We start from the raw sequence: 22,274 nt of genomic DNA, 5'->3' as shown, positions 1-22,274 counted from the left end.
TTTAGTGTTTAGGGTATAGAATTTGCGAGGGATTAACGACCATTTTGCGAGGGCAAGCCAAGATTCCCTTGCAAGTCCCTCTCAAATCCCTCGCTAATTTTTTTTATTCGTTATTCCCTCGCAATTTGCAAGGGATTAACGACCATTTTGCGAGGGCAAGCCAACATTCCCTTGCAAGTCCCTCTCAAATCCCTCGCTAATATTTTTATTCGTTATTCCCTCGCAATTTGCAAGGGATTAACGACCATTTTGCGAGGGAGTTCTAGCACTCCCTCGCAATTCCAACGCAAATCCATCGCAAATTGATAAATATGTTTTTTTAAAAAAAACAACAAAAAGTACAATTGCTCAATCAGATTCATTTTCTAAACTACTAGAAATTACATTATCATCATTAGAATCTTCTCCATCATCGGACTCTTCAAATTCGTCTAATTCACCCTCTTCTTCGGAAACATCATCAACATCTTCAACTTGCCTGTTTTGTGGATCAATGTGGATAACATCTTCTGTTGACATGTTTGGAATGGAAATTTCACCGACTCTTTCTTGTTGCAACACGACTTGATCATCAACTGACCCGATTATACGGCCTCGAGGATTAACTTTAATGACTGATAACCACATTTCACGTCTTGGCCTTAAACGAAGATAGGGCAGAAAGCTCACTTGTTGTGCTTGTGATGCTAGGATGAAAGGATCAAATTTGGAGTACGATCTGTTCGCATTCACATCAACAACTCCCCAATTATTTACTCGCACGCCTCGGACCGATGGATCGTACCAGTTACACTTAAAAAGTACGCATCTCAGATTCAGAAGGCCTGGATAATCAACTTCCAATATTTGTTGCAAAACGCCATAGAAATCGATATCACCAGCTTGTACATAGATTCCATAATTTGCTGTAGCTTTGCGACTTCCGTGTGCGTACGTATGAAACGTATAACCGCGAGTAAAGTACATCGGAGCAGTGGTGATCTTCGCTCTTGGTTCCTGAACAAGCTCATGCAACCAAAGAGGCAAGGGTTCATTTCCACATCCATTCTGAACCTATATAAACGAATAAGATATTAGACCATAAGTTTATTTAACTTAAAAATTCTAATACATATAGTTAATCTAAACTTATTTCATACATATAGTTACATAGTATTTTAACCAATTAGCGAAATCCCGCTCTTTGTAGGCCTCATAGTCAGATTCTTGTAAATTAGGATATGCTTCACGAATCTGCATTTCAAAAAGTCTAAAAAAATAGAGATTTGTTAGTTCGTTATCTTATAAAATATAATTAATTTTAGTTTTTAAACAAGAATACCTTTCAAAAGGTTGAACGTAATCTAGATTCCTCAATATGTAATTGTGAGCTGCTCGACAATAGCTATGATCTTCCCACCAAACTTCCTTTATCTTTCCAGCAAGTCTTCCTATTTGAGTAAAGATATCTGGAACATCAGGAACATTATATGTAGGTGCAACGCCTCCGTCATCATATCGTCGAGTACGTGTTTTTTTTGTTCTCACGGTGGGGCTAAAGTAGTATGATGTGAAGTGAGACGTTTCCTCTGTTAAACTCCCGGCGACTATTGATTCCTCAACTCTGGCAAGATTTTTGGCCTTTCCTTTGAGAGCTTTCATAAACCGCTCAAAAGGATACATCCAGCGAAATTGCACTAGGCCACCAAGATCAGCTTCATGTGGTAGATGGACTGGAAGATGTTCCATCACGTCAAAAAAAGCAGGGGGAAAGATTTTCTCCAAGTTACAAATTAACACTGGAATATTATCTCGTAACTGTTGTATGACTTCACTAGTCAATGTTCTAGTGCATAAGTCTCGGAAAAAAACTCCGATACCTACAACCAATGAATAACAAAAACATGGGTGAATTAATTAAATAACTATATATATATATATATATATATATATATATATATATCAATATATAAATATATATATATATATATCATTATATACTTATATACCTGCAATAGCTTCATGAACGTGTTTTGGCAAGAGCTCAAGAAATATAAATGGTAGTAGCCGTTGCATGAAGACATGACAATCGTGGCTCTTCATACCTGAAAATTTTTGGCCTTGCTCTACACATCTTGAAAATTTAGAGACAAATCCATCTGGAAACTTCACTTCAGATTTAACCCACTCGAACAACACCTTCTTAGCCTCTACTGACAATCGAAATTGGGGTACTGGTAATTTCCCATCTCTTGTAAGATGTAACTCGATCCTTGCACATATTTCCGCCAAATCCAACCTAGATCTCCTGCTATCTTTTGTTTTACCCTGCACATTCAGAAGCGTAACGATGAAATTATCGAAATTTTTTTTCTCAATGTGCATCACGTCAAGATTGTGCCGCAATAGAAGATCTTTCCAATATGGAAGCTCCCAAAAAATACTCTCCTTGTGCCAATTGTGAGCGTTTCCATATCCATCTGGCATGTTTGCTGGTGTGTGATAGTTACCCCCATGTTTACAGGTTTCTTGAGCTCCATAGTAATCAATCTGCTCAAATAAATCATTTCCAGAGACATAAGTTGGTGGAGGAACATGAACAACTTTATTCTTTGTAAATAACTTCTTGTTCCTCCGGTACGAATGATGCAAGGGAAGAAACCGACGATGACAATCAAACCAACAAGATTTTCGCCCATACTTTAACTGAAATGCCTCTGTACGTTCCATACAATAAGGACATGATAATCTTCCATGTGTTGTCCACCCAGATAACATTCCGTACGCAGGGAAGTCACTAATCGTCCACATTAGCACTGTCCGCATATTGAAATTCTGTTTTCTCGACGAATCGAACGTCTGAACACCTTCATACCACAATTGCTTCAGCTCATGAATTAGAGGCTGTAAGAAGATATCTAGAGATCGCTTTGGATGCTTTGGACCTGGTACCAAAATACTCAAGAACAGAAATTCGCTTTGCATACACATATCTGGAGGAAGATTGTATGGCGTCAATATAACAGGCCATAAAGAATACTGCCTCCCTGACATACCAAATGGACTAAAACCATCTGTACACAACCCAAGATAAAAATTCCTACACTCTTGAGCAAAGTCAGGATATACCGATTGAAAATGTTTCCACGCCTTTGCATCAGATGGGTGTGTAATTTCTCCTTCTTCAGTAGAATGTTCTGCATGCCATCTCATTGCCGCTGCAGTCCGTTTTGATTGGTATAGGCGTTTCAATCTATCAGCAACAGGCAAGTACCACATACGTTTATATAACACTCGCGTCCTTCCTTGTGTAGGTTGATATCTCGGCTTCCCGCAAAACCGACATTCCTGCAGCTTAGCATCATCTTTCCAAAAAATCATGCAATAGTCAACGCACACATCAATCATTTCAGATGGTAATCCAAGACTCGCAACCAACTTCTGTATTTCATAGTAGTTCTCAGCCGATACATTATCAGGTGGCAAATACTCTTTAATGAATTCAGCCCAAGAATCCATGCAATTCTCACTTAAGTTATTATCAGCTTTAATTGTCATCATCCTAGATGCCAATGATAACTTAGAATGCCCTTCTCTACATCCATCGTAGATAGGTTGATTTGCAGCATCTAACATAGTATAAAAACGTTGTGCATCTACGTTGGGTTCTTCCGTATTATTCTCAGGAAATGCAGCAGTAGTTTCATGAAATGCATCATTAACCATATCATGAAATCTATTTTCCTCATTATACCCATAAAAACCAAATTGATCAGATTCTTGATGCCCATAATTACTAGGTTGATCAACAGCATAATTCATACTACTACTTCCAACGTTACTGCTACAACCCTCTCCATGACGAAACCATACATAGTAATTTGGCATAAATCCTCTATTATAAAGATGCTTCTTCACTAGATTAAATTCCAAATACTTATCGTTGAAGCACTTAGGACATGGACAAAATATTGTACCGTTTTGACGAGCAAAGTCTTGGTTTGTCGCCTGGTACATGAAAGCGCGCAACCCATCACAAAACTCTCTCGTCACATCACCGGTCTCCGGATCTCTGTGATTGTACATCCACCGTCGCAATGTGTATACCTCATGCTGCCCGCCTCCAAACATTATTATATAATTTAAAAGTGTTTAGGTTTTTTTTTAGCCTTTTTTTCTTTCACAATATTTTTTTTCGTATTCAAAGTGTGTTTGTTGGAAGTGTTTTGTGTTTGGTTTCCATGGATCATAAACTTGCTATTTATAGGCCTACTAAAAATAGTTGCTATGGATTTGCTAGGAAAATTTGCAAGGGATTTGCGAGGGATATTTTAAAATATTATTTTTTTGCAAGGGATTTACGAGGCTTTTACTGTTTTGCCGACAAAACAGTTACACTCGGGAAAAACGTGGCTGCCGACATCATCGGCCCTTGCAAATCCCTCGCAAATTTGCTACGGAAAATGTCATCGCTAATCCGTTGCAATATGCGAGGGAGTTGCGATGTTTTTGCGAGGATTTTTCGCGGAATCGCAAATCTGTCGTAAATCCGTCGCAAATTTGCGAGGAATTTCGCCGTCGCAAATTTTGCGAGGGAATTGTAAGTACCCTCGCTAAACTAGCAAACTACTCGCAAGTTCGTCGCAAATTTGCGAAGACATTTTGCCATCGTAAATTTCCCTCGCAAATCGACTATTTTCTTGTAGTGAAAAACTTGGATCGAGTCTCCAAATAGCATTTATCATCAGAAAACACTTTTTTAAAATATACATATATTTTTGGGAAAAATAATAACATACTAAAAAGGTATTTCTCCAAAATTCTTAAGAAAAAAAATCTCAAATTAGACGTTGCAAGTACTGTATATAATTCTCTCACGGATACAATTACAAACGAAGTAATCAATAAAAATGCCGATACAATCAAACCAAAGATTCGACTCTTTTCCACGTGTCATAAACCCAATATTTTGAGGCTACTTAATCAGACAATATAGGTAGGATAGGACGAGGCATAATATGGTTGAGGAAGATCTGCATTGCTTCACCTACCGAGACAATTCATAGACCGTTTCATATTATTTTAATTTAGAGTACTCGAGTAGCCATTAATTATGTGGCCAAACTGGAGGCATAACAGTCGATGACTCATCAAGTCATCAGCTATGTGGCCAAACTGTTACGCATATTTTGACAAATCGAGCTATAAAAAAAAACATGACAACTCATAATCACACATTTTTCCTATAACAATCGGACAAAGTTAAAATAATAAATATCTTATTATTTGTTGAAGTTTTGTTGGTTGATGTTACAAACTTTTATCATATAAATAGAGCTCGTTGAATAAAAATTAACAACACACCTCAAAGACAGTACAAACCAAATATGGCGATGATGATGATCAAGAATCATGTAAGATCTATTAGCTTACCTTCAAGATCTCATCCTAGCACAGCAGCGATCGAGGAATCGCTTGATAAGCTTCTTATCATCACCATGAACACTTCGACGATGACGTCATCCGATTCGGTTTACTCCGGTCTATCGGGGCTGGAGGATCTGTACGACTGCACGGAAGAGCTTCTTAAGATGGGTTCGACGCAAAGTGTGTTGTCGTGTAGTGATGGGAGGAAGAAGAAGAAGAAGAAGGTGAAAGGAGAGTTTATGGAGGAGATGCTTGATGGTTCGTTGAGGCTAATGGATATATGCAACGTCTCGAGGGATCTCATGGTTGAGACTCATGAGCGCGTTCTTGGTCTTCAATCTTGTGTTAGGAGAAGGAAAGATGTCGATGTCTCGGGATATGTCGGGTTTAGGAAGAACATGAGGAAAGAAGTGAAGAAGCTTCTTGGATCTTTAAAGAACATTAGTGTAGGGTTAGTGATGAGCGATCATGATTGTGATCAGGAAGGTGATATTCATTTCTTGGCCGTGATTCATGCAATGAGACGTGTCGTTTTGATGACAATTTCGGTCTTGAAGTCGTTCTTGGAGTTCTTGTCCGGACGACAAAACGGGAACGATATAAGGAGCAAGTTGGCTTTAGTCCTCATGAACAAGAAGTTTCATGATCACGATAAGATGGTCAGAAACGAGTTGGATAATGTAGATTCAGCGATTTGTGGAGATTCTATCTCTCATGATGATCTTCATATGAAGCTTGAGGAAGTTCAGGAATGTATTGGAAGGTTCGAGAAGAGTCTAGAAGGATTGTTTCGAGGGTTGATTAGAACACGAGCCTCCCTTCTCAACATAACCTCTCAATAGATGTATATGTAATATTGTAATCTTCGTGGGCATTCAATTTTAGAGGATTTGCCGGAGGGATACATTATACAAACATAAAATTTTGTAAAAGAATAGTTTAATTTATTAGGAAAAAAAAACAATTTGCACACTAAAACGAACCAAAGTCGTTTATGGTGTAAATAAATGGTTCACTAGGTAACAACTCGGCTTAAATAAAATTATTCTGCATAACATTATTTGTGGGATTTAATTTTTTTTTTTGTATTAAACAAAATAGGGAACTAAACTTTTTTTTTGTTTCATTCAAATTTACGTTTATTTTTATGTTAAAATATGTTTTATCCGTGAAAATTAAAATTCATATCTTCATGTTTCACATTATTATTTACATAAATGAAAATTTCATTATTATTTACAGAAATGAAAACAAAAAAGAGAAATGGTTGAACAGTCTTTGACTAATCGCTATCCGATTTTTCACCGTTGTTGGAACTCAAACATTTTCATAACATGTACACATCTAGATATTCCTCTGTTTCCGGCATAAACAACTATACTTTTTTGAGCTTTCCTATATTCCACTTCAATTCTCTTGTAGTCGTCGTTCTCTCTATCGTCTACCTAGAAGAAAAATAGCTCATGGATTCGAAATAGTGATTCTTATCACACTCCCAAGAGGAGATCATCATGGTGATCGTAACCACAAGAAGACCATGTAGTTCTGGCGGCTTCTTATTATGTTTACGTTACAGAGGAGATGAATGTTTTCCCGCCTCTGCTCATTTCTCTTCTTCCCGCGGCTAACTCATACTTCTACGATTTGGGCTTGTGATACTTTCTAATTTTCATCTGTTGGGCTTTTTTGCTTTTGTCCTCTGTTTTTACATTCCTTGTTCGTCTGGTTGACGCAGGCGGCTGCGGCAGCGGCAACGACTGCGTTTACGTATTTAACCGCCGAATCGAAACAACTTTTAAAAATGTTAGACGCAAGTCGCAGCGTTTGCAGCAACGTCTTAACGCAGGTACGTGCATCAACCAAACGAACAAGCCCATTGTGTAACTCTCTATATGTCACTTCAAATATATTGCTCCTTTTGTAAAGCAGGAGGGATTACAGCAATACATGGAACTCTCTAGCTCAAGTGATTATTATTATTCACTGACAATATAGCGAACACTTTACGAATTGGAGTTTTGGAATAAGTGAGATAATAGAAAACGGTTTTTTTTTAGAGTTTGGGATAGAGAAAGGAAGGAATGTGAATGGTGGTGGTGTTGTCAAAGTCCAAACACAAAGAAAGCGCAGTGATGAGTTTCTTCACATCTTCTGTGGTATGTGCTGCACTCAGTGTCACCCTTAGCCTGAAGTTGAATTCCACAACAGCATATGATGAGTTTCACCGAGATTCAACGAAAACTGATTTTACCTGCAAGAAGAATTGGCTGGCACTGTGGGCGGTCTTATTGCCATTACATGGAAGCCTGCTTCTAATAGATACCTGCAACAATGAGAAAAATCAATCAGCTATACAAGTTTGTTTGTGTGTGTGTGAGAGAGTAAGAAAATGTGTGTGAACCTGCTCGCTTGTTAGCTAATCAGAAATTAACATCATATTATATATTATGCCTTGAAAATAAATAAAAATCTCAAAAAAAATTTGTTTGACTTGGTTGAAATTCAATTAACTTGTCAGATATTTCAACTGTTACTCATGAGTAGTAGTATAAAAGGAATTCTACAGACTAGTAAAAAGCTTATCTGTTTTTTTAAGAAAGTTGATAAAATGTACTCCAAATATACAAAAAAAAGATGGTGCAATCATGAATTAATAAAGTCAAACCGGACCCTTCCTTCTTCCTTGAGAGTTGAGAATAGAATCTTTAACTTGTTGTTGTATATATATATATATCTTGGAGGGAGTTTTCAGATTGGATCAGGGGAGGTTAATTCATTGAAATAATCAGAAAAGCATAGATTATCCTCATCCAAATCTATGTGAGTCAGTAATCCTCCATGTCCAACTGTTTCAGAATTCGTAGTCACCATCGAGACACCATCCATCTCCAAGCTCTGCATATAATTTGTCTCAAAATCAAAGATCTGATCAAGATCCAGCTCTTGAATGAATTCATCAAAGTTTTCAGATAAAACATTGTTGTTGTTTATGCTGTTGTTGTTGTTGTTGTTGTCAGAAATCGGTAGCATCACATCTTCATCTAAATTGGACAAGTGGATAATATCATCATACAAATCAGTGTGAACCACCAATTCTTCATCTACAATAGCTTTAGAGTCAGAGAACGAGTTTTGATTTGGTGTCACCATCGAGATGTTTTCCAACTCTGAATTCACTGATGAACTTGTCGACTCAAAATTAATGATTTGATCAATGTCCAACAACTCTTGATTGCATCCATCCTCCACGTTTCCAAGCAAAGCATAGTTGTTCTTGTTGTCGCAACAAGATTCAGGATTAAGAGTATGGTTTTGATGAGTTTTGTCTACTAAACCCTTCTTCTCCACGTCCTCACAATCTCGTCGCAACTCTTTCAGATATTGCAACATCTTCGACATTGAGTTCATCGCGTCTCTCAGTTCCTCCGGATCCTCTGATTTTGCAAGCCTCTCATCCTCCCACCAGAACCCTAACCCTAACCCTAGATCTTCCCGAGGACGCTTGTTAGCGAGGAATGCGGCAACAACGTTATCCACGGATGAATGACCAAAGCTGTAGAAAGAAACATTGGAATTGGAAGAAACGGGAGTTGCCAAGATCGCAATTTGTGCATCGTCGTGCAGGCAAATCTCAGCCGCTTCACTATAAAGACCTTTTGTGCGTTTGGAGAATGCTACTGCGCGTGAATCTTTTTTCCCTATCATCTCTATCGGAATCTTTCTCTTTACGCCACCCATTATGTTGTTTTCACGATTTCACAAACAAAAGAGAAGTAGAAAACACAGAGATTGTTTTGTGTTTGCCTATCGCGAGAGATATGGCAGCATTCTATTCCTAATCGTATGTATAAAGAGATTATAGTCGGTCGGTGTTATTTCCTTTTTCTGTAAATTCGCTAAACAGTAATTAAACGAACTAAGTATGATTGTTTTCCATTTTGTTTGAAAGTAATTATTCTTAATCACACCTGAGACGAACCAAGGCTGGTTCAGTAACCAGTTAAACCAACTTTATTTGGCTTAGTGCTTTTTATTTTTTATACTAAGCTGAATTTGAACACAACAAATATTCAAACCAACTAAACCAAAAAAGTAAACCGAAGTTGTAAGACTCAGTATAATTGAAGAGTAGCAAATCATTTAATTAAACCACATCAAATCAGACAAATTGTATATGAATTTTCTTTCAATCGTCATGGATCGCCTTGATCGCCATCCGACTATTCTCCCTTAAGTAAAAATACAGAGAGACCTTAAACTCTCTTCAAGCTGCAAAATGGTTTGCAGCTAAAAGGTAAAACCATTTTGCATTGTCGATTGTCTCCTCTCCTTGATGAGAACGTCCTTGGATGATAATGTCAATGCTGGTCGCGTTCCTTACTCAGTGACACAACGACGTTGGGAATGTTGTGACGTATGAGTTCTGCGTCACCTATTGATTAAGGTGTTCAAGCTTAGACTATGGTAGTAAGTACCAATCATCTGAATAAAAAACTTACCTTTAAGCTTTCATTTTACGGTATAGACAAAGCGTATATGCAACAACTTTTATCGTAAAATACAACTTGACATATCATCATCACGAAGCATTGAGATGTTTGAGCACTGCTTCAGAAGAATGACGAGCAAAGTGCTTCTGCCTTAGCTTCACATAAGGATATCCAAGGAACGACAAGAAATGAGCTGGCTTAGAGAAGGACGTTATCTCATACCAAACTTGACCATTACCGTCAAGCTCTATTGAAAACCGTTCTTCTCCAGCCAGTAAATGTCCCTGAAGAGTGCCGCTCCCGTAACCGAAATGCGCAGGGCCTTTTCTTGATTTCCGGCTTTCATCGACATAAACAACTTGAAGAGGAAGCATCACCCATGGAAGTACTTCTTTCACACAGATGCAAAACTTCTTACCGGTTTCAACTGGAGTTGCAGGATCAACAAATGTCCAACCCATACCAAAATGCCTGCAAAGGTTATCAGATCGAAATCAAGGAGGACAGAACCAATTTGGTGTTCCAATAAATTTGAGATCGAACAAAAAAGAAACATTGTATGTACTTCCAAGTCTGGAGAGCTTTTTTCCCCTTCTCATAACTCTCTTTACCAGAACCGACTAAAACACGAGCATGATTGATCAAGAATCCATCTTTATCAATCTCTGAGTCTTCCTTAAGTTTAGCTATAGATTTAGACGAAGCTCCTCTGTACTTGTTGTCATAATTGAAGGTTCCTGTTCTGGATTTTAAAATGCACAAACCATACATTACTTACTCAGAGAGAGCTTTTTCTAGTGCAAATTTTTTTTTTTTTTTTTCCTTTCTAATTTACGAATTTGATTCTTACTTGTTGAGAACTTGTTGCTGCTGCTCTGAAGATGGACGACCCCAACTTAAGAACACCATCTCCTCTTCCACAACCACTGGACAACAACTGAGAAATTCAAAAAATGCATCGATAAGTATGCGATTCAATTAATAAAAATCGAAACTTTGAGCTATTCAAAATTCGAATTTGGGAGGTGTATAGAGAAGAACCTGCAAGCTTCACAATTCAGAGGCGTTTAATCCCACCAATTTCATTTGGCTAGTGGAGCTCCAGAGATTTTATCATCCTAAATCCTAATCCTTCTCACTCATGTGTTCCGGGTTTGCATTATGTCGTTTATTTGCATTGAGAACGGCACGGTGTTCGCTACTAAATGTCTAAACCGACGGATAAGCCATTGCAACAAACCTCAAGTGTGTATATCAGTGGGCATTGTCTGTTTTAAAGATGGAAAAGTATATTAACTGGTTATGGAAATACAAAATCATCTGTACACGGATCTGATCTACTGTCAGTTTCGGTCTGTTATTCATGCATGTATTCCCTTGTCTTCATTTTTATGATCCAAAACACTAATGAGAACATGATTTTATATAGTCAAAAGAATACGCAACTCTATTGAACTTGCTTTCTTTATGAAAAGAAAAAGGAAAAAGAAGCGACCAAAAGGGTTTCTAAGATTCTTCTATGTTGAAAGGAATGAGGGGGCAACTAAAAAAGGATAAGAAAACACTCTCTAAGGTCAAAAACTAGATCCTCCCCAATGAAAAAAAAAATAAAAAACTGTACAAAGGCCAACAAAATAGTGCCTTCAATCGTGACACTGATTTTTTTGTATCAGAACTAGTAACGGGGCTTTCTAAAGGGAGTAGTCAGGAAAGACATGCACTGGTTGTCCTTGCTAGGGTCTTCATCTCCAACCTGCTTTGTTTCCACCACATCCACACATCCTGCTCTGAGAATCTCTCCTTGTAAGGGTAGGGTTTTTACTCTGGGATCACACTACGGCGTTTACCTCATTCACCATCTGTTGCAGCATTTCTATGATTTCCTCGAAGAGTGGTCTCTGCTCTGGGTCTTGGTGCCAGCATCTCTCTAGAAGTCCCTTCACTTTTGGGTGTGTTTTCTTTGGAATTTTTGGTCGAAGCCCCTGAAAAGCAAATTCAATTTTTTAGCCTCTGGATATGGAGGAAGACAAACAACTAGATTCACTCAATGTTCTTCTATTAGAAGTGTATACCTTTTGGACAACGCCAACAGCTGCTTGTAGCGGAGTCAAGAAAGCATACGGGATCTGTTTCCATATACAAATGCATGATTCATCAGTGACTAATTAGCATGAAAGATTCAGACAACAAAAGAAAACTGTAGTCAGATAGATTCTTACGTCACCAGTCAAAAGTTCCCATAGCACTATCGCATAGCTGAACACATCTGCCTTATGGTTGTAAGGTTTGTGCTCAATGACCTGGGTTTCGCAAGTTTTTTGTCAAAGTAAAAGAGCCAGATCAAACAGAGGACTCCAAAATCTTATTTTTCCACAAATACGTAAAAAAGGCTGATCAATGTATTTGAGGTTCGAAACTCATACATACCTCTGGAGCCATCCACCGGTAAGTCCCTGTTTCAGCTGTCATGACCCCTGATTCAATCTGCACTCTGGCAACTCCGAAATCAGCAACCTTGACAAGCTGCTCAAAATTATCCCAAGGTTAGAATCCTAGAGTCTGGTGATTCTAGTAGACATAAAAGAGGTTCATAGAGGTAATATGAATAGCCAGAGAACAAGTCTTACTCCATGTTCATCCATAAGAAGATTCGCAGTCTTAAGGTCCCTGTGAATAATGTTGTTTTGATGCAAATAGCTCATTCCTTTTGCCACATCAAGTGCAACTTTAAGCAAAGTCTGAAGTTTAAAAGCGCATTTCTGTTTGTGAAGAAAATCATATATGCTCCCTCGAGCCATAAACTCTGACAGAAACATAAATCCAGTCAACTAACATATTGTGGTTACAACTCAAACCAGTCAACTCAAATACTAAGAACTTACCAGTAACTATACAGAGAGTTGGAGATCTTGTGCATGCACCCAAAAATTGAACGACGTTTTTGTGTCTAACTTTCCTATAGACAGTAAAAGCGTCAGTAAGAAATGACAATGAAGCATGCATGTTGGTTACTTAATACATCAAAAGTGATTTAACGTCAGACAAGGAATTAAAAAAATTCAACCCTTCTCCTGAATATAAATCTCAGACAAGGTATTGTTAATGCTAAGCATGTTTCTGTATATAAAAATATGACTGTATTTGAAGTAGAATTCATGTAAACTACTATTGGAATTTCTACTTGATGCTGAGAACTAATTGCACTGACCTCATTATAAAAACTTCTTGAGAAAATTCTCTAAGCATCTCAGTGTTTACACGCTCAGGCTTGAGAAATTTGATAGCTACTTCCTGACTGCAATATATGCCTCTATGCCTGCATAGCCATCAGAAACAAATTACTCACTTCTGAATAAAAAATTCCAGTTCTCAAAACGAGCTTAAGAAACAATAATACTCACAGATCCCCATATGAACCAGATGCCACTTTCTTTTCAATTTTGAGCTGTGTCACGTCAATTTCCCACTCATCAGTTCCATCCGTGGGTATTTCAATGCAGGCGGGTATAAGCTCATTGCTTGATTTGTCATGCTCAAAGAACGCAATAGATTTATATTTTGAACCAGGTTGATCCTGTAGAACCGACAAGGGAAAATATTGGGAAAGGACAACTGTCAAATGTTTGAGGTAAACGAGCAAAAGACTATGTCCAAATTCATATTGAGAATCAGTGAGAGAATATATGAGGCATCTCATGAAGATCATTAACGTTTAAAAAGTTAAGATATCAAAAATACCTTAAGCTTCAGTATCTCTTTGCTCAAGGCATCCTTTAGACCATCTGTTTCCTATAATTCCAAAGTGCATAAGTTTCTCAAAATAACAGAGACAGTAAGGTGGTATTCACGATCAGATTAAGTCATTCACTGTAACAAGTAGCGTGATACTTCAAAAAGCTAAAACCACCATACCTCCTGAGACCAACCATCTACTACAAAGACATCTAGAGAGAAACCATCCACAGTGGAAAAAGCATGAGCTTCTTGTATATTCAGTCCAAGCTCACCAAGTAGGGAAGTTAGCTGAAACAGAAACCATTTTGCTCACTCAAATAATCCCAAATATGGAAGAACTAAGCATCCATTCTCTAAGTATCTTCTATGGCAAAGTTTATGCAGAAAACAGCGCTATTAGACTAAGAATCACCAACCTGGCTAAGGAGTTTGGGCTTATCAATGGTTGAAAATGTGATCTCGTGCATCGGTCTGCATGATAGACAACAAAGGATAACATCAGCGCAGATACTATTGTAATTAAACATGAGACAAGATAGGAAAAAAGATACAAAAAAACATAACGAACAACATAACAAGAAATCTCACCGAGTAGACAATGTTACATTTACAGCACTATCGACATCTTCAACAATTTTATTTCCCTGAGTAATAGCTTCAAAATTTGGAGAAGAACCAAAAGTCGGAGGAGCAAGAGCCCTTTTCACAGAAGAAAGGGCAAGACAAATTACAATGTTGAAAAGGCTCTAAGTTTAAGATCGATCTCAATTTGGTAGAACACAATACCCTTGCCCACTTGGTTGGCGAGAGCTTTGGGCATCTTCCTCCACAGCAGGGTCAGAGTCAGGAGAAGTTCTTGGAGGAACCTTTAAGAAAGAGGGCCAGCGAAACCAATAAACACAACAAAGCCAAAAAAAAAGAAAAATCAAAGCTTTCAACATTATAACTCAAAGCTTCTATTACCTGTACACTACGAACTTCAAACACAGGCCTAGTTGCAGGATCTTCCGCCAATTTTAGCAATCTCTGATGTGTGAGAACATCTTCCGCTCTCTCAACTTTAACATCAAGAGCATATCTGAAACAACATGCAACAACAATGCCAAATGCACAAAACTTACAAACTAAACAACACACCAAGAAGCTTCATTCAATTGATCAAGACACGTGTTGAGAAACGCAAAAGATTATCAATTTTTGTAAACAAACAACATATGACTCAGAGAGAGAGAGAGAGAAAGAGATCGATCAGTCACTGTCGATGAACATATACAAAACTTAGAAAAAAAAACACAAAATCGAGTAGGAAAGTAACGAAATTTCCAAGATTCTACAACTCTAGGCTCGAAAGTAAATAAAACCCTTATCTTTAAACTCCAATTTGAATCAAACCTCAAATAAAGAAACAAGAGAAACAAAAACCCTAAAGGAATGTAGAAGAGTATTACCGAGCAGGAAGACGATTGAAATGGAGCCAGAGCTGATCCTCGAAATCAGGAAGAGTTGCTTCTTCGTAATTAGATTCTTGAAGTCGCTGTAAAACCTCACTGTAGACATCGAGTTTCATCCGGTAATGTCTAGGGTTTTCTTGAGACGCCGAAGCAACGACGGCTCTGCTACCGCAACTCTCCGACTCATCTTTGATCGTCATCGTAACCACCAAAAACCCACGGCGGCGGATCGGAGAAGAGAGGAAAGAAGAAGAAAAAAAAACGAAACTTTCAGAAAAATCCCTAAAACGAAGAATGATCTTTAGAGAGAATGATCCCAGAAGATTCTCAAACAGCAAATGATGAATGAGAGATCTTGAAGGATTCTTATAAAACGCTGAAAAAAAAAAAAAGGATTAAAGAGAAACTGAGAGAGATTGAGATTTTTTGGGCACAGAGTGAGGAGAGGAACGTTACTATGTGTGGTGTTACACGTAGGAACTAGCCACGTCATCATTTGTGTGATTCTGTTTCGTTTTTTTTTTTCTTTAATAATTACTTTATCTAATTGGCGTAGATAAATATTTAAATTTGATATTGGTAGAGTTATGAATTTATTATTATTAACTCTAGTGATGTGATTTTATTTAGTTTTTAATTTTATTGGTAAGTATACTTATTATAATCGATTATAAAAGCTGTATAATATATAAAAAAATATTTAAATTTTTTTGTATTGTACTTTTTATTATTCATCGCTTTCTGTATTGTTCAAATTTATACATTTTTGTATTACCATCCAATATATTTGAAGTCATTTTTAAATAAGGTTTACATTTTAGGAAAAGAAAGAAAGATAGAGTTAATTTGTTTTAATGATTTTTTTAAAAAAGGTAGTTGAGATATTAAATTAATTTAGTTTTACGATTTATTACGGTTCAAAATGTCAACTATAGTACTCAACATAATGACCATACTCGCATCACTTTTGTCGAATAGTATCAATCATACCCCCCCCCCCCCCCCCCCCCCCCCCCCCCCCCCCCCCCCCCAGCTACTTGGAGCTCATAAATATGAATTGATCTCTTGAAACAGTTGTTAAATCTATTTCAATAGTGTCGTTTAAAACCCAAACAAAAACGTGTAATTCTCATCCGTTAGGTTAGGTCAAACATATTCATTTGGAAACGATTATTATTTTATTGGTGTGACACAATCTTGGACTCAAACCTATGGTGTTAAATTACCTAATGGGAGTCTAAAATATTTAGGCAAATTTTTAAAAAAATCATATTACTAATCGAGCAAAATCAATTATTAAAAAAATAATGGCTGGCATCAGCTAATATGGAAAAAGAACAAGGTTTTTTTTATCAGTACTTTTATGAGTTTACAGTTTAAATTTAGTTTAGTATTGTTTACAGTTTATTTTTGTTACTAGTTTTTTTTTACCTATTGTTAATAATAGATAAGCTACATATATATTCTATAAATTTTAAAATATTATTGTGAATTTCAGTAGATTAAAATTATATCAATATACTTTTTTGTTGTTGTTAATAACATAGAATATAGTATGAGTTTGAATTTAGTTGGTGACACAACTATGATAATGACACAAACCGGTTACATGCTTACATTGGTCAATATAAAAATCTTATTGAAGAATGTTAGTCTACAAACAGATTTAAATTTTTGTATTCATAGTGGAGTTACTTAATTTGTAAAAAAAAGAAAACAAAAAAAAACATTTCCTACCATTTAGTTAGAAGATTCAATGAATGCTGCTAATTCTACCATTTGTTGTTGTCAACTATTTTATGAATCTTTTGAATTAAACATGTTAATTATCCGACCACTTGCACCATATTAGTGGTCCATGAGCATATTTAATTAACATATCCAAATCACTGCTTGCTCTAATTTTGTAATACAGTAAACGAATAAGATTGTCGACGGTACCCGACACCACTAATGACAAATTGAAAAACAGTGACTGGATCACAAATTATTGGACAAGAAGTTTTGCCTTACTAATTGTGATTAAGTAATCAATTAGGGAGTGGGAAAAAGTGAGATTTGAGGAAATATTCTAAGGAATATGCTGACATCGACATACATAAACAAATCATGCACATGTGTATGGTATATTAAACATACATTGTATATGGGCTTTACCTTATAGTTTAAATGATAAGTTGAAGAAAGAAACATCTCCAAAATCATCTTTATTTCTCTATTTTAATCTTTGATTACACTCAAAAAGCCGTACATACGACTCGTCTTATATTAGTTACATTTACATTACATACGAAATTTTGGAGTTTTAAAATGTCACCTCTTACATCAAAACAAGGCTCATCATTTCTGGAATCCAAAAGATAAGGCTGAATCAAATTCGCATATGATTCACAAATCATTTCTATAGAGAGCTATCAGAATTAATAAAAACATGGATTAAGAACATAGGCCCAATTTAATAAGTCTATAGGCCCAATTTGACTACGGTAGAGAGATCTCCGAGTCAGTTCCGACGGCGCTGACCGAAGAAACGCGTCTCTCTAGAGAAAATTGAAAAATCCGCAGAGTGAGAAAATAAGAAGAAGAAGAAGAAGAAGACGAAATCAGAATTGAGAAAGCTGCAACAATGGCGTTAACGATCTACACATGCAAAGAATGCGGATCAGATCTAAATCTGAACCCTAACGATTTGTTCCCACCGGATTTCTACTTCGAAGCCGGAAACAAAAAAACACTATCATTCGCCGCCGTCGACGCCGACAAGTTCCGTTTCGAGAAAGAAGATAAGATCGTGCCTTTCTTCGAAACCCTAGATTACTGGGGAATCCATCGCAAACGAACTAAGATCAAGTGCAGTAGCTGCAACCACCTCATCGGCCACATCTACGACGATGGCCCTCCTCTCACTGGCGGTATTGGTCAGTGCGGATTCGGTCCGAGTCAAGTCATCCCTCGTGCTCCTCGGTATCGTTTCAAAACCAAAGCCATTCAACAAGTCTCGTCTCAGACTTGAGCTGAAGCAGAGAAGGTTTAAAAGGCTCTTTACATAGATATGTCAAAAGGGTGAACATGATTGTAGATGTTTGAACCTCCTTTGGATGTGATTAACATCTACAATCCTATTCTCTGCTTTGTTTCCTTTGTCTATTGTAGAATAAGTTGTGGTGAATTGGAGGATGGAGTAGCTAGTTTAGTTTAAGATATGGTTTCTTTAAGTATGTGGTATGGTTTGGATTTTTGATCATATTTGTAGTGTGTTTGTGTTTGTTGTGAATTGAGATTTCAATGGTGTTGATGTTTATGTTTGATGTGAATCACATGGTTTGGGCTCGTCTTCTTTAATCATTACTTTGTTTTTGTTTGTGATAAGTTTACTATTCAGTCGTTGAACTTTCGTACGAGGAAAGCTTGAATTTTTTTAATGGTCTGTGGGTTTGAAAAGATAAAAAGTGAAGAGAAGAACAAGAACCAATAGTGTTGTTTAATGGAGGACGACGTCATATGAAAATGTCATTTCGGTGATATTGATTGTGACAGCCATTAGAGATTCAATTCAACGGCTGTGATTGAGTGATATACCCCACTAGTTGCTTCAAAACCATATATTTTGTATTATCCATACATTTACCTAATTGCTTAAATTATTGTTGATGTTGATGAAGATTAGAAGTTACGTCTACTTGTCTTTTCTTGGACAGTTGAGTTTATAGTTTGTCTTGACGTACAAGATAATTTGAAGGGTAGACGTAGACGTTGGATAATTTCCTTTGGTATACTCTTAAAGAATCTTAGGTGGGTATCTCTTTGGGTTTGAAGGTTAGATTCAGAATCTGCAGATTCATTAGCTTTTTGTCCTTTTTTTGTTGTGATTTCTGTGTTGTATATAAAGTTCCAAGTGAATTTGTAGCTGGTGAAAGGTGAAGTTCTGGTATGAATATGAAGAAACAGATCATGGATGAGTCTGAGAAGTTGTGTTTCAAGAACTTAGGTATGTCGCCACCTCCTCCTCCACCACTCCCTCTATCTCCAGGATATGGATCAAGACAGATGGATGGAGACAGCATAACCAATAAACAGATCAAGAACTTCTGGAAGCAGAAGCAGATCATCGAAGAGGATCATCTCTTTTCTGCTATTAAGGCTGCAGCTCGTGTCAGAGCTCGTAATCTCTCTGTATGTCCTTTTTGGTTTAAACAAATCTTGTGTGGTTTATAGATCATTGGAGAGGAAATTCGATATTCTTGATCTTTGAGAAGCTCGTGGTTCTGATGTCGAGATCTATGACAGGATGAGGACTACAAACGCTTTGAAGAAAGTTTGTTGGACATGGAGGAACCGGGAACCGAAGATCATCAGGGATTAAAAGACTGGTCTCTGTTTAATTCTCATCCATGTTATCTTTACACATTTACATATATCTTGAACCATTAGATGAGCCTATAAAAGAAGAACCAAATGATTTAACTTTGAATTTCGATGTGTATCTTGGATTTAGGTGGACAAAGAGCAAATACGCATACTTGAACCAGCCAGCTATTGGATCTGCAGATTCACTGAAGAGAAAGAGGTTTTCGACTTATACACCAAACTGTTTCTCTTTCAAGCCTTGCAATCCTCTTTACGCAACTTCGCTCAATGTCTTCTGAACCATGAGCAAACTCTGCAAGATCAATTGTCTTGCAAATATGTATATATATATATATATGTCCTTTGTGGGTGTTGTCTGTGTACATTCATGTTAACGGATCTGGACATTGGTGCGTGGTTCTTGATTTGTAACTGTTGAATAAAACTCAAGTGTTTCTATGGAACATTAATTTATTTTTGTTCCATAGATGATAAAGTTATTGTACTTTGGTGTTTTATATTTCTACCGATAAGAAAGATTCAGATGAATCAATCCACTCTTTAGAATTGAGTGACAATTTCGTTTTTCGATTATATATTGCTATTGAAGTTAAAAGATTGTCATTAATATGTTTTCTCATTCCTACTATTTCTATTTTCTTGTTCACTGTCATTCCTACTATTTCCATCTGCAATGTGTACTAAGATTTTTTCCTCCCATTGATTTGCATTTTGTGATAAGATTACCGTACTTAAGGGTGGAGAAGAGGAGCTTTAGTTTTTGTTAGATTAGTGTTTAAAAGAAAATTGATTAGTGAGAAGGGAGCGTTAGAATGTCCATGCTAACAAACAGATGGGTTTCAAAATTATTGCAAGGTTTTTTTTTTTTTTAGCAAAGTTATTGCAAGGTTCTTTTAATCGGGCTATTAAGATTCAAACCTATCCAAAAGTCCAAAAGCTAAACGCGTACATATTATGACTAAATCAGTTTTTACACTCACATTAGAGAAACTATAAACTAAATTCAGAAATATCAACGAACTTCGTAGTGCGCCAAGACCATGTTAATGGAGATGAATACGTAACCTCGGAATCCACAGTTTGTACCATATCAGTCTTGGCAAAGTAAGACCTGATCACCATTGATAATGTATATTGCTACCGCCAGGAGAGCATGATAACACGTGGGAGCTGAAATTTGCATGTCCTCCACACTAACATCATATATAAACCCATTGCTAACTAAATTGTTGTAGCTAGGATACATGAGAATAACAATAGTTGGAAGACCATTCTCGAACATGTAAGACCTAAGTTTATTTTGGAAGTGGTTTACACCATAAGTGTATACTTGATCAGCAAGTGTCACCAAGATAGTAAAGAAGGTAAAATGCATGATCACACCCTCAGTGTATGTGGTGTGCCCCAGAAATTCCTGCCTGAATGAACAGTGCTCATCAAAAACTGTCCCATTACAAAGTAGTGTTTCGGGCCCTCCTTCCCAATTAAGCAATGCACCGTTCTCCAAGATACTCTCATAATCACAACCGGTAATTTCCTTGAGAAGCCTTAAACCATCCTGAATTTGGTTGAATTTCGTTGAGAATGTTAAATCTACATAGGCGGCAATTATTGCAAAGTTATATTTACATCAATGTGGACTAATTGTGTTGTACAGTTAGTGAACAAAAAATTATTGACTTGACAAATATTGATAAGATTGAAGATTCCTCAATAAATAAATCAATATAATTATTTAACTCTTTTGTATATATAAATCAAGTTCTTTTAAATATAAACCAATTGTACTTAACTTCATCATGATGTATCAATTGAATAAGTGTACAAGCAGAAATATTGTTTTCACAATCTCTATGACATCTTCAACAGTCGTGAAAGTTAGTTTGCTCGAGGTTGTTTTTGTTTCTTTTTTTTGCTTTATTTTTTTATCAAACTGTCGGAGCCTTTCATGATGCTAAAAAATAACTTTCACCACTGTTATTAATTTAAGATTTTAAAAATTAAGATTTAAATTGGTAATAACTATGTAAGAATAAGATTTATTAAAAAGATTTAGGAGAAAAAAACAAAACATATTAATTTAATTTTATTTGTTTGTTGTTTCTTCGGATTGTGTTGTTGCTACTAATGATTAAGTTATATATTAAGTTTTTTCCAATCAATTTGTTAAAAATCAGATAAAATATTCTTCCATCCCTTTCATTGTTAGTGTTGTTTAAATTTTGTTTAAACATACATTTTCTCTTTTTATCTTATATATATATTGTTTTCATTGGTCAACACATTAAAAGTATGTATTAAATATATATATATTAAAAAGGTAAAAAAACATACAGTAAACCCTTTATAAATTAATATTGTTGGGATTATGATATTTTATTAATTTATTGAGTTATTAATTTCTAATTGAACAAAAAATTGATTTGGGTCCAAAAAAAAAGGTATTGATTTATCAAGGTATTAATTTATCAAAGAGAGTATATGGGTGACTTATTTGTAATATGGTTGAAAAATTGACTGTCTTAATTTAAGAAAAAATAAACTAATTTAAACAAGTGACCAAATCATGCATTGGTAATGTCTAACATGTTCTAAGCACATCCGGTTTATATATAAAAACAAAGAGATATGCATTGCAAATAAAATATATAAAAATGATCCAAGTGGACCAAGACTAAATACTAAACTGGGAGATAGGCCTGGGCATTCGGTTAACCATTCGGTTTCGGTTCGGTTGTATTCGGTTTCGGTTATTTTGGATATAGTAATATAGTAACCATTTGGATATTTTTGAAATTTCGGTTCGGTTCGGTTCGGTTTCTTT

General features: G+C 36.3%; 6 protein-coding genes and 1 pseudogene across 10 annotated transcripts; 3 read left to right on the top strand and 4 right to left on the bottom strand.

Annotated features, from left to right (window-relative positions):
• Positions 1-302: 302 nt before the first annotated feature.
• On the bottom strand, positions 303-4,213 carry LOC147949881 (uncharacterized). The gene is made up of 4 exons (XM_087509038.1): positions 1,989-4,213; positions 1,322-1,859; positions 1,150-1,249; positions 303-1,053 (listed from the first exon to the last, which is right to left on the bottom strand). The coding sequence occupies exons 1-4, from the start codon at positions 4,108-4,110 to the stop codon at positions 349-351; spliced, it is 3,465 nt and encodes a 1,154-aa protein (XP_087365164.1). The 5' UTR covers positions 4,111-4,213; the 3' UTR covers positions 303-348.
• A 1,085-nt stretch (positions 4,214-5,298) lies between these two features.
• On the top strand, positions 5,299-6,310 carry LOC104708089 (uncharacterized). Its single transcript, XM_087509037.1, has one exon. It carries the CDS (start codon positions 5,367-5,369, stop codon positions 6,246-6,248), a length of 882 nt encoding a protein of 293 aa, XP_087365163.1. The 5' UTR covers positions 5,299-5,366; the 3' UTR covers positions 6,249-6,310.
• A 1,664-nt stretch (positions 6,311-7,974) lies between these two features.
• On the bottom strand, positions 7,975-9,218 carry LOC104790646 (agamous-like MADS-box protein AGL97 pseudogene; annotated as a pseudogene). Its single transcript, XR_015596044.1, has one exon. The product of XR_015596044.1 is annotated as an agamous-like MADS-box protein AGL97 pseudogene (transcript).
• Positions 9,219-9,499: 281 nt separating this feature from the next.
• Positions 9,500-11,281, bottom strand: LOC104790654 (UPF0548 protein At2g17695). 2 transcript variants are annotated; one of them, XR_768764.2, is made up of 5 exons: positions 10,938-11,281; positions 10,747-10,833; positions 10,462-10,638; positions 9,906-10,367; positions 9,500-9,838 (listed from the first exon to the last, which is right to left on the bottom strand). XR_768764.2 is itself a non-coding variant. In XM_010516436.2 (4 exons), the coding sequence occupies exons 2-4, from the start codon at positions 10,803-10,805 to the stop codon at positions 9,986-9,988; spliced, it is 618 nt and encodes a 205-aa protein (XP_010514738.1). In that variant the 5' UTR covers positions 10,806-10,833; positions 10,938-11,281; the 3' UTR covers positions 9,890-9,985. The 2 variants fall into 2 exon arrangements, 1 of the variants encoding a protein (XP_010514738.1); XM_010516436.2 differs by lacking the exon at positions 9,500-9,838 and having other exon boundaries at positions 9,890-10,367.
• Positions 11,282-11,315: 34 nt separating this feature from the next.
• LOC104767072 (serine/threonine-protein kinase STY8) lies at positions 11,316-15,553 on the bottom strand. Of its 2 annotated transcripts, XM_087458303.1 has the most exons (16): positions 15,080-15,551; positions 14,595-14,709; positions 14,418-14,497; positions 14,220-14,330; positions 14,048-14,102; positions 13,809-13,919; positions 13,635-13,685; positions 13,298-13,470; positions 13,105-13,212; positions 12,779-12,852; positions 12,524-12,699; positions 12,324-12,419; positions 12,116-12,196; positions 11,969-12,022; positions 11,744-11,878; positions 11,468-11,691 (listed from the first exon to the last, which is right to left on the bottom strand). In XM_087458303.1, the coding sequence occupies exons 1-16, from the start codon at positions 15,280-15,282 to the stop codon at positions 11,572-11,574; spliced, it is 1,743 nt and encodes a 580-aa protein (XP_087314429.1). In that variant the 5' UTR covers positions 15,283-15,551; the 3' UTR covers positions 11,468-11,571. The 2 variants fall into 2 exon arrangements, with proteins under 2 accessions (XP_087314425.1, XP_087314429.1); XM_087458299.1 differs by having other exon boundaries at positions 11,316-11,878; positions 15,080-15,553.
• A 2,149-nt stretch (positions 15,554-17,702) lies between these two features.
• LOC104790631 (uncharacterized) lies at positions 17,703-19,982 on the top strand. 2 transcript variants are annotated; one of them, XM_010516419.3, is made up of 4 exons: positions 17,703-18,874; positions 18,990-19,255; positions 19,370-19,452; positions 19,578-19,982. In XM_010516419.3, the coding sequence occupies exons 2-4, from the start codon at positions 19,013-19,015 to the stop codon at positions 19,726-19,728; spliced, it is 477 nt and encodes a 158-aa protein (XP_010514721.2). In that variant the 5' UTR covers positions 17,703-18,874; positions 18,990-19,012; the 3' UTR covers positions 19,729-19,982. The 2 variants fall into 2 exon arrangements, with proteins under 2 accessions (XP_010514721.2, XP_010514717.2); XM_010516415.3 differs by having other exon boundaries at positions 17,708-18,898.
• On the top strand, positions 17,709-18,427 carry LOC104790621 (uncharacterized). The gene has a single exon (XM_010516406.3). The coding sequence runs from the start codon at positions 17,709-17,711 to the stop codon at positions 18,093-18,095; it is 387 nt and encodes a 128-aa protein (XP_010514708.1). The 3' UTR covers positions 18,096-18,427.
• Positions 19,983-22,274: the final 2,292 nt, after the last annotated feature.

The sequence above is a fragment of the Camelina sativa genome, chromosome 1 (genome assembly GCF_030686135.1).
Source record: "Camelina sativa cultivar CO46 ecotype springtype chromosome 1, ASM3068613v1".
Taxonomy (NCBI): Eukaryota; Viridiplantae; Streptophyta; class Magnoliopsida; order Brassicales; family Brassicaceae; genus Camelina; species Camelina sativa.
Note: the sequence above shows the minus strand (reverse complement) of the source record. Positions and strands in the feature narration are given on the sequence as shown.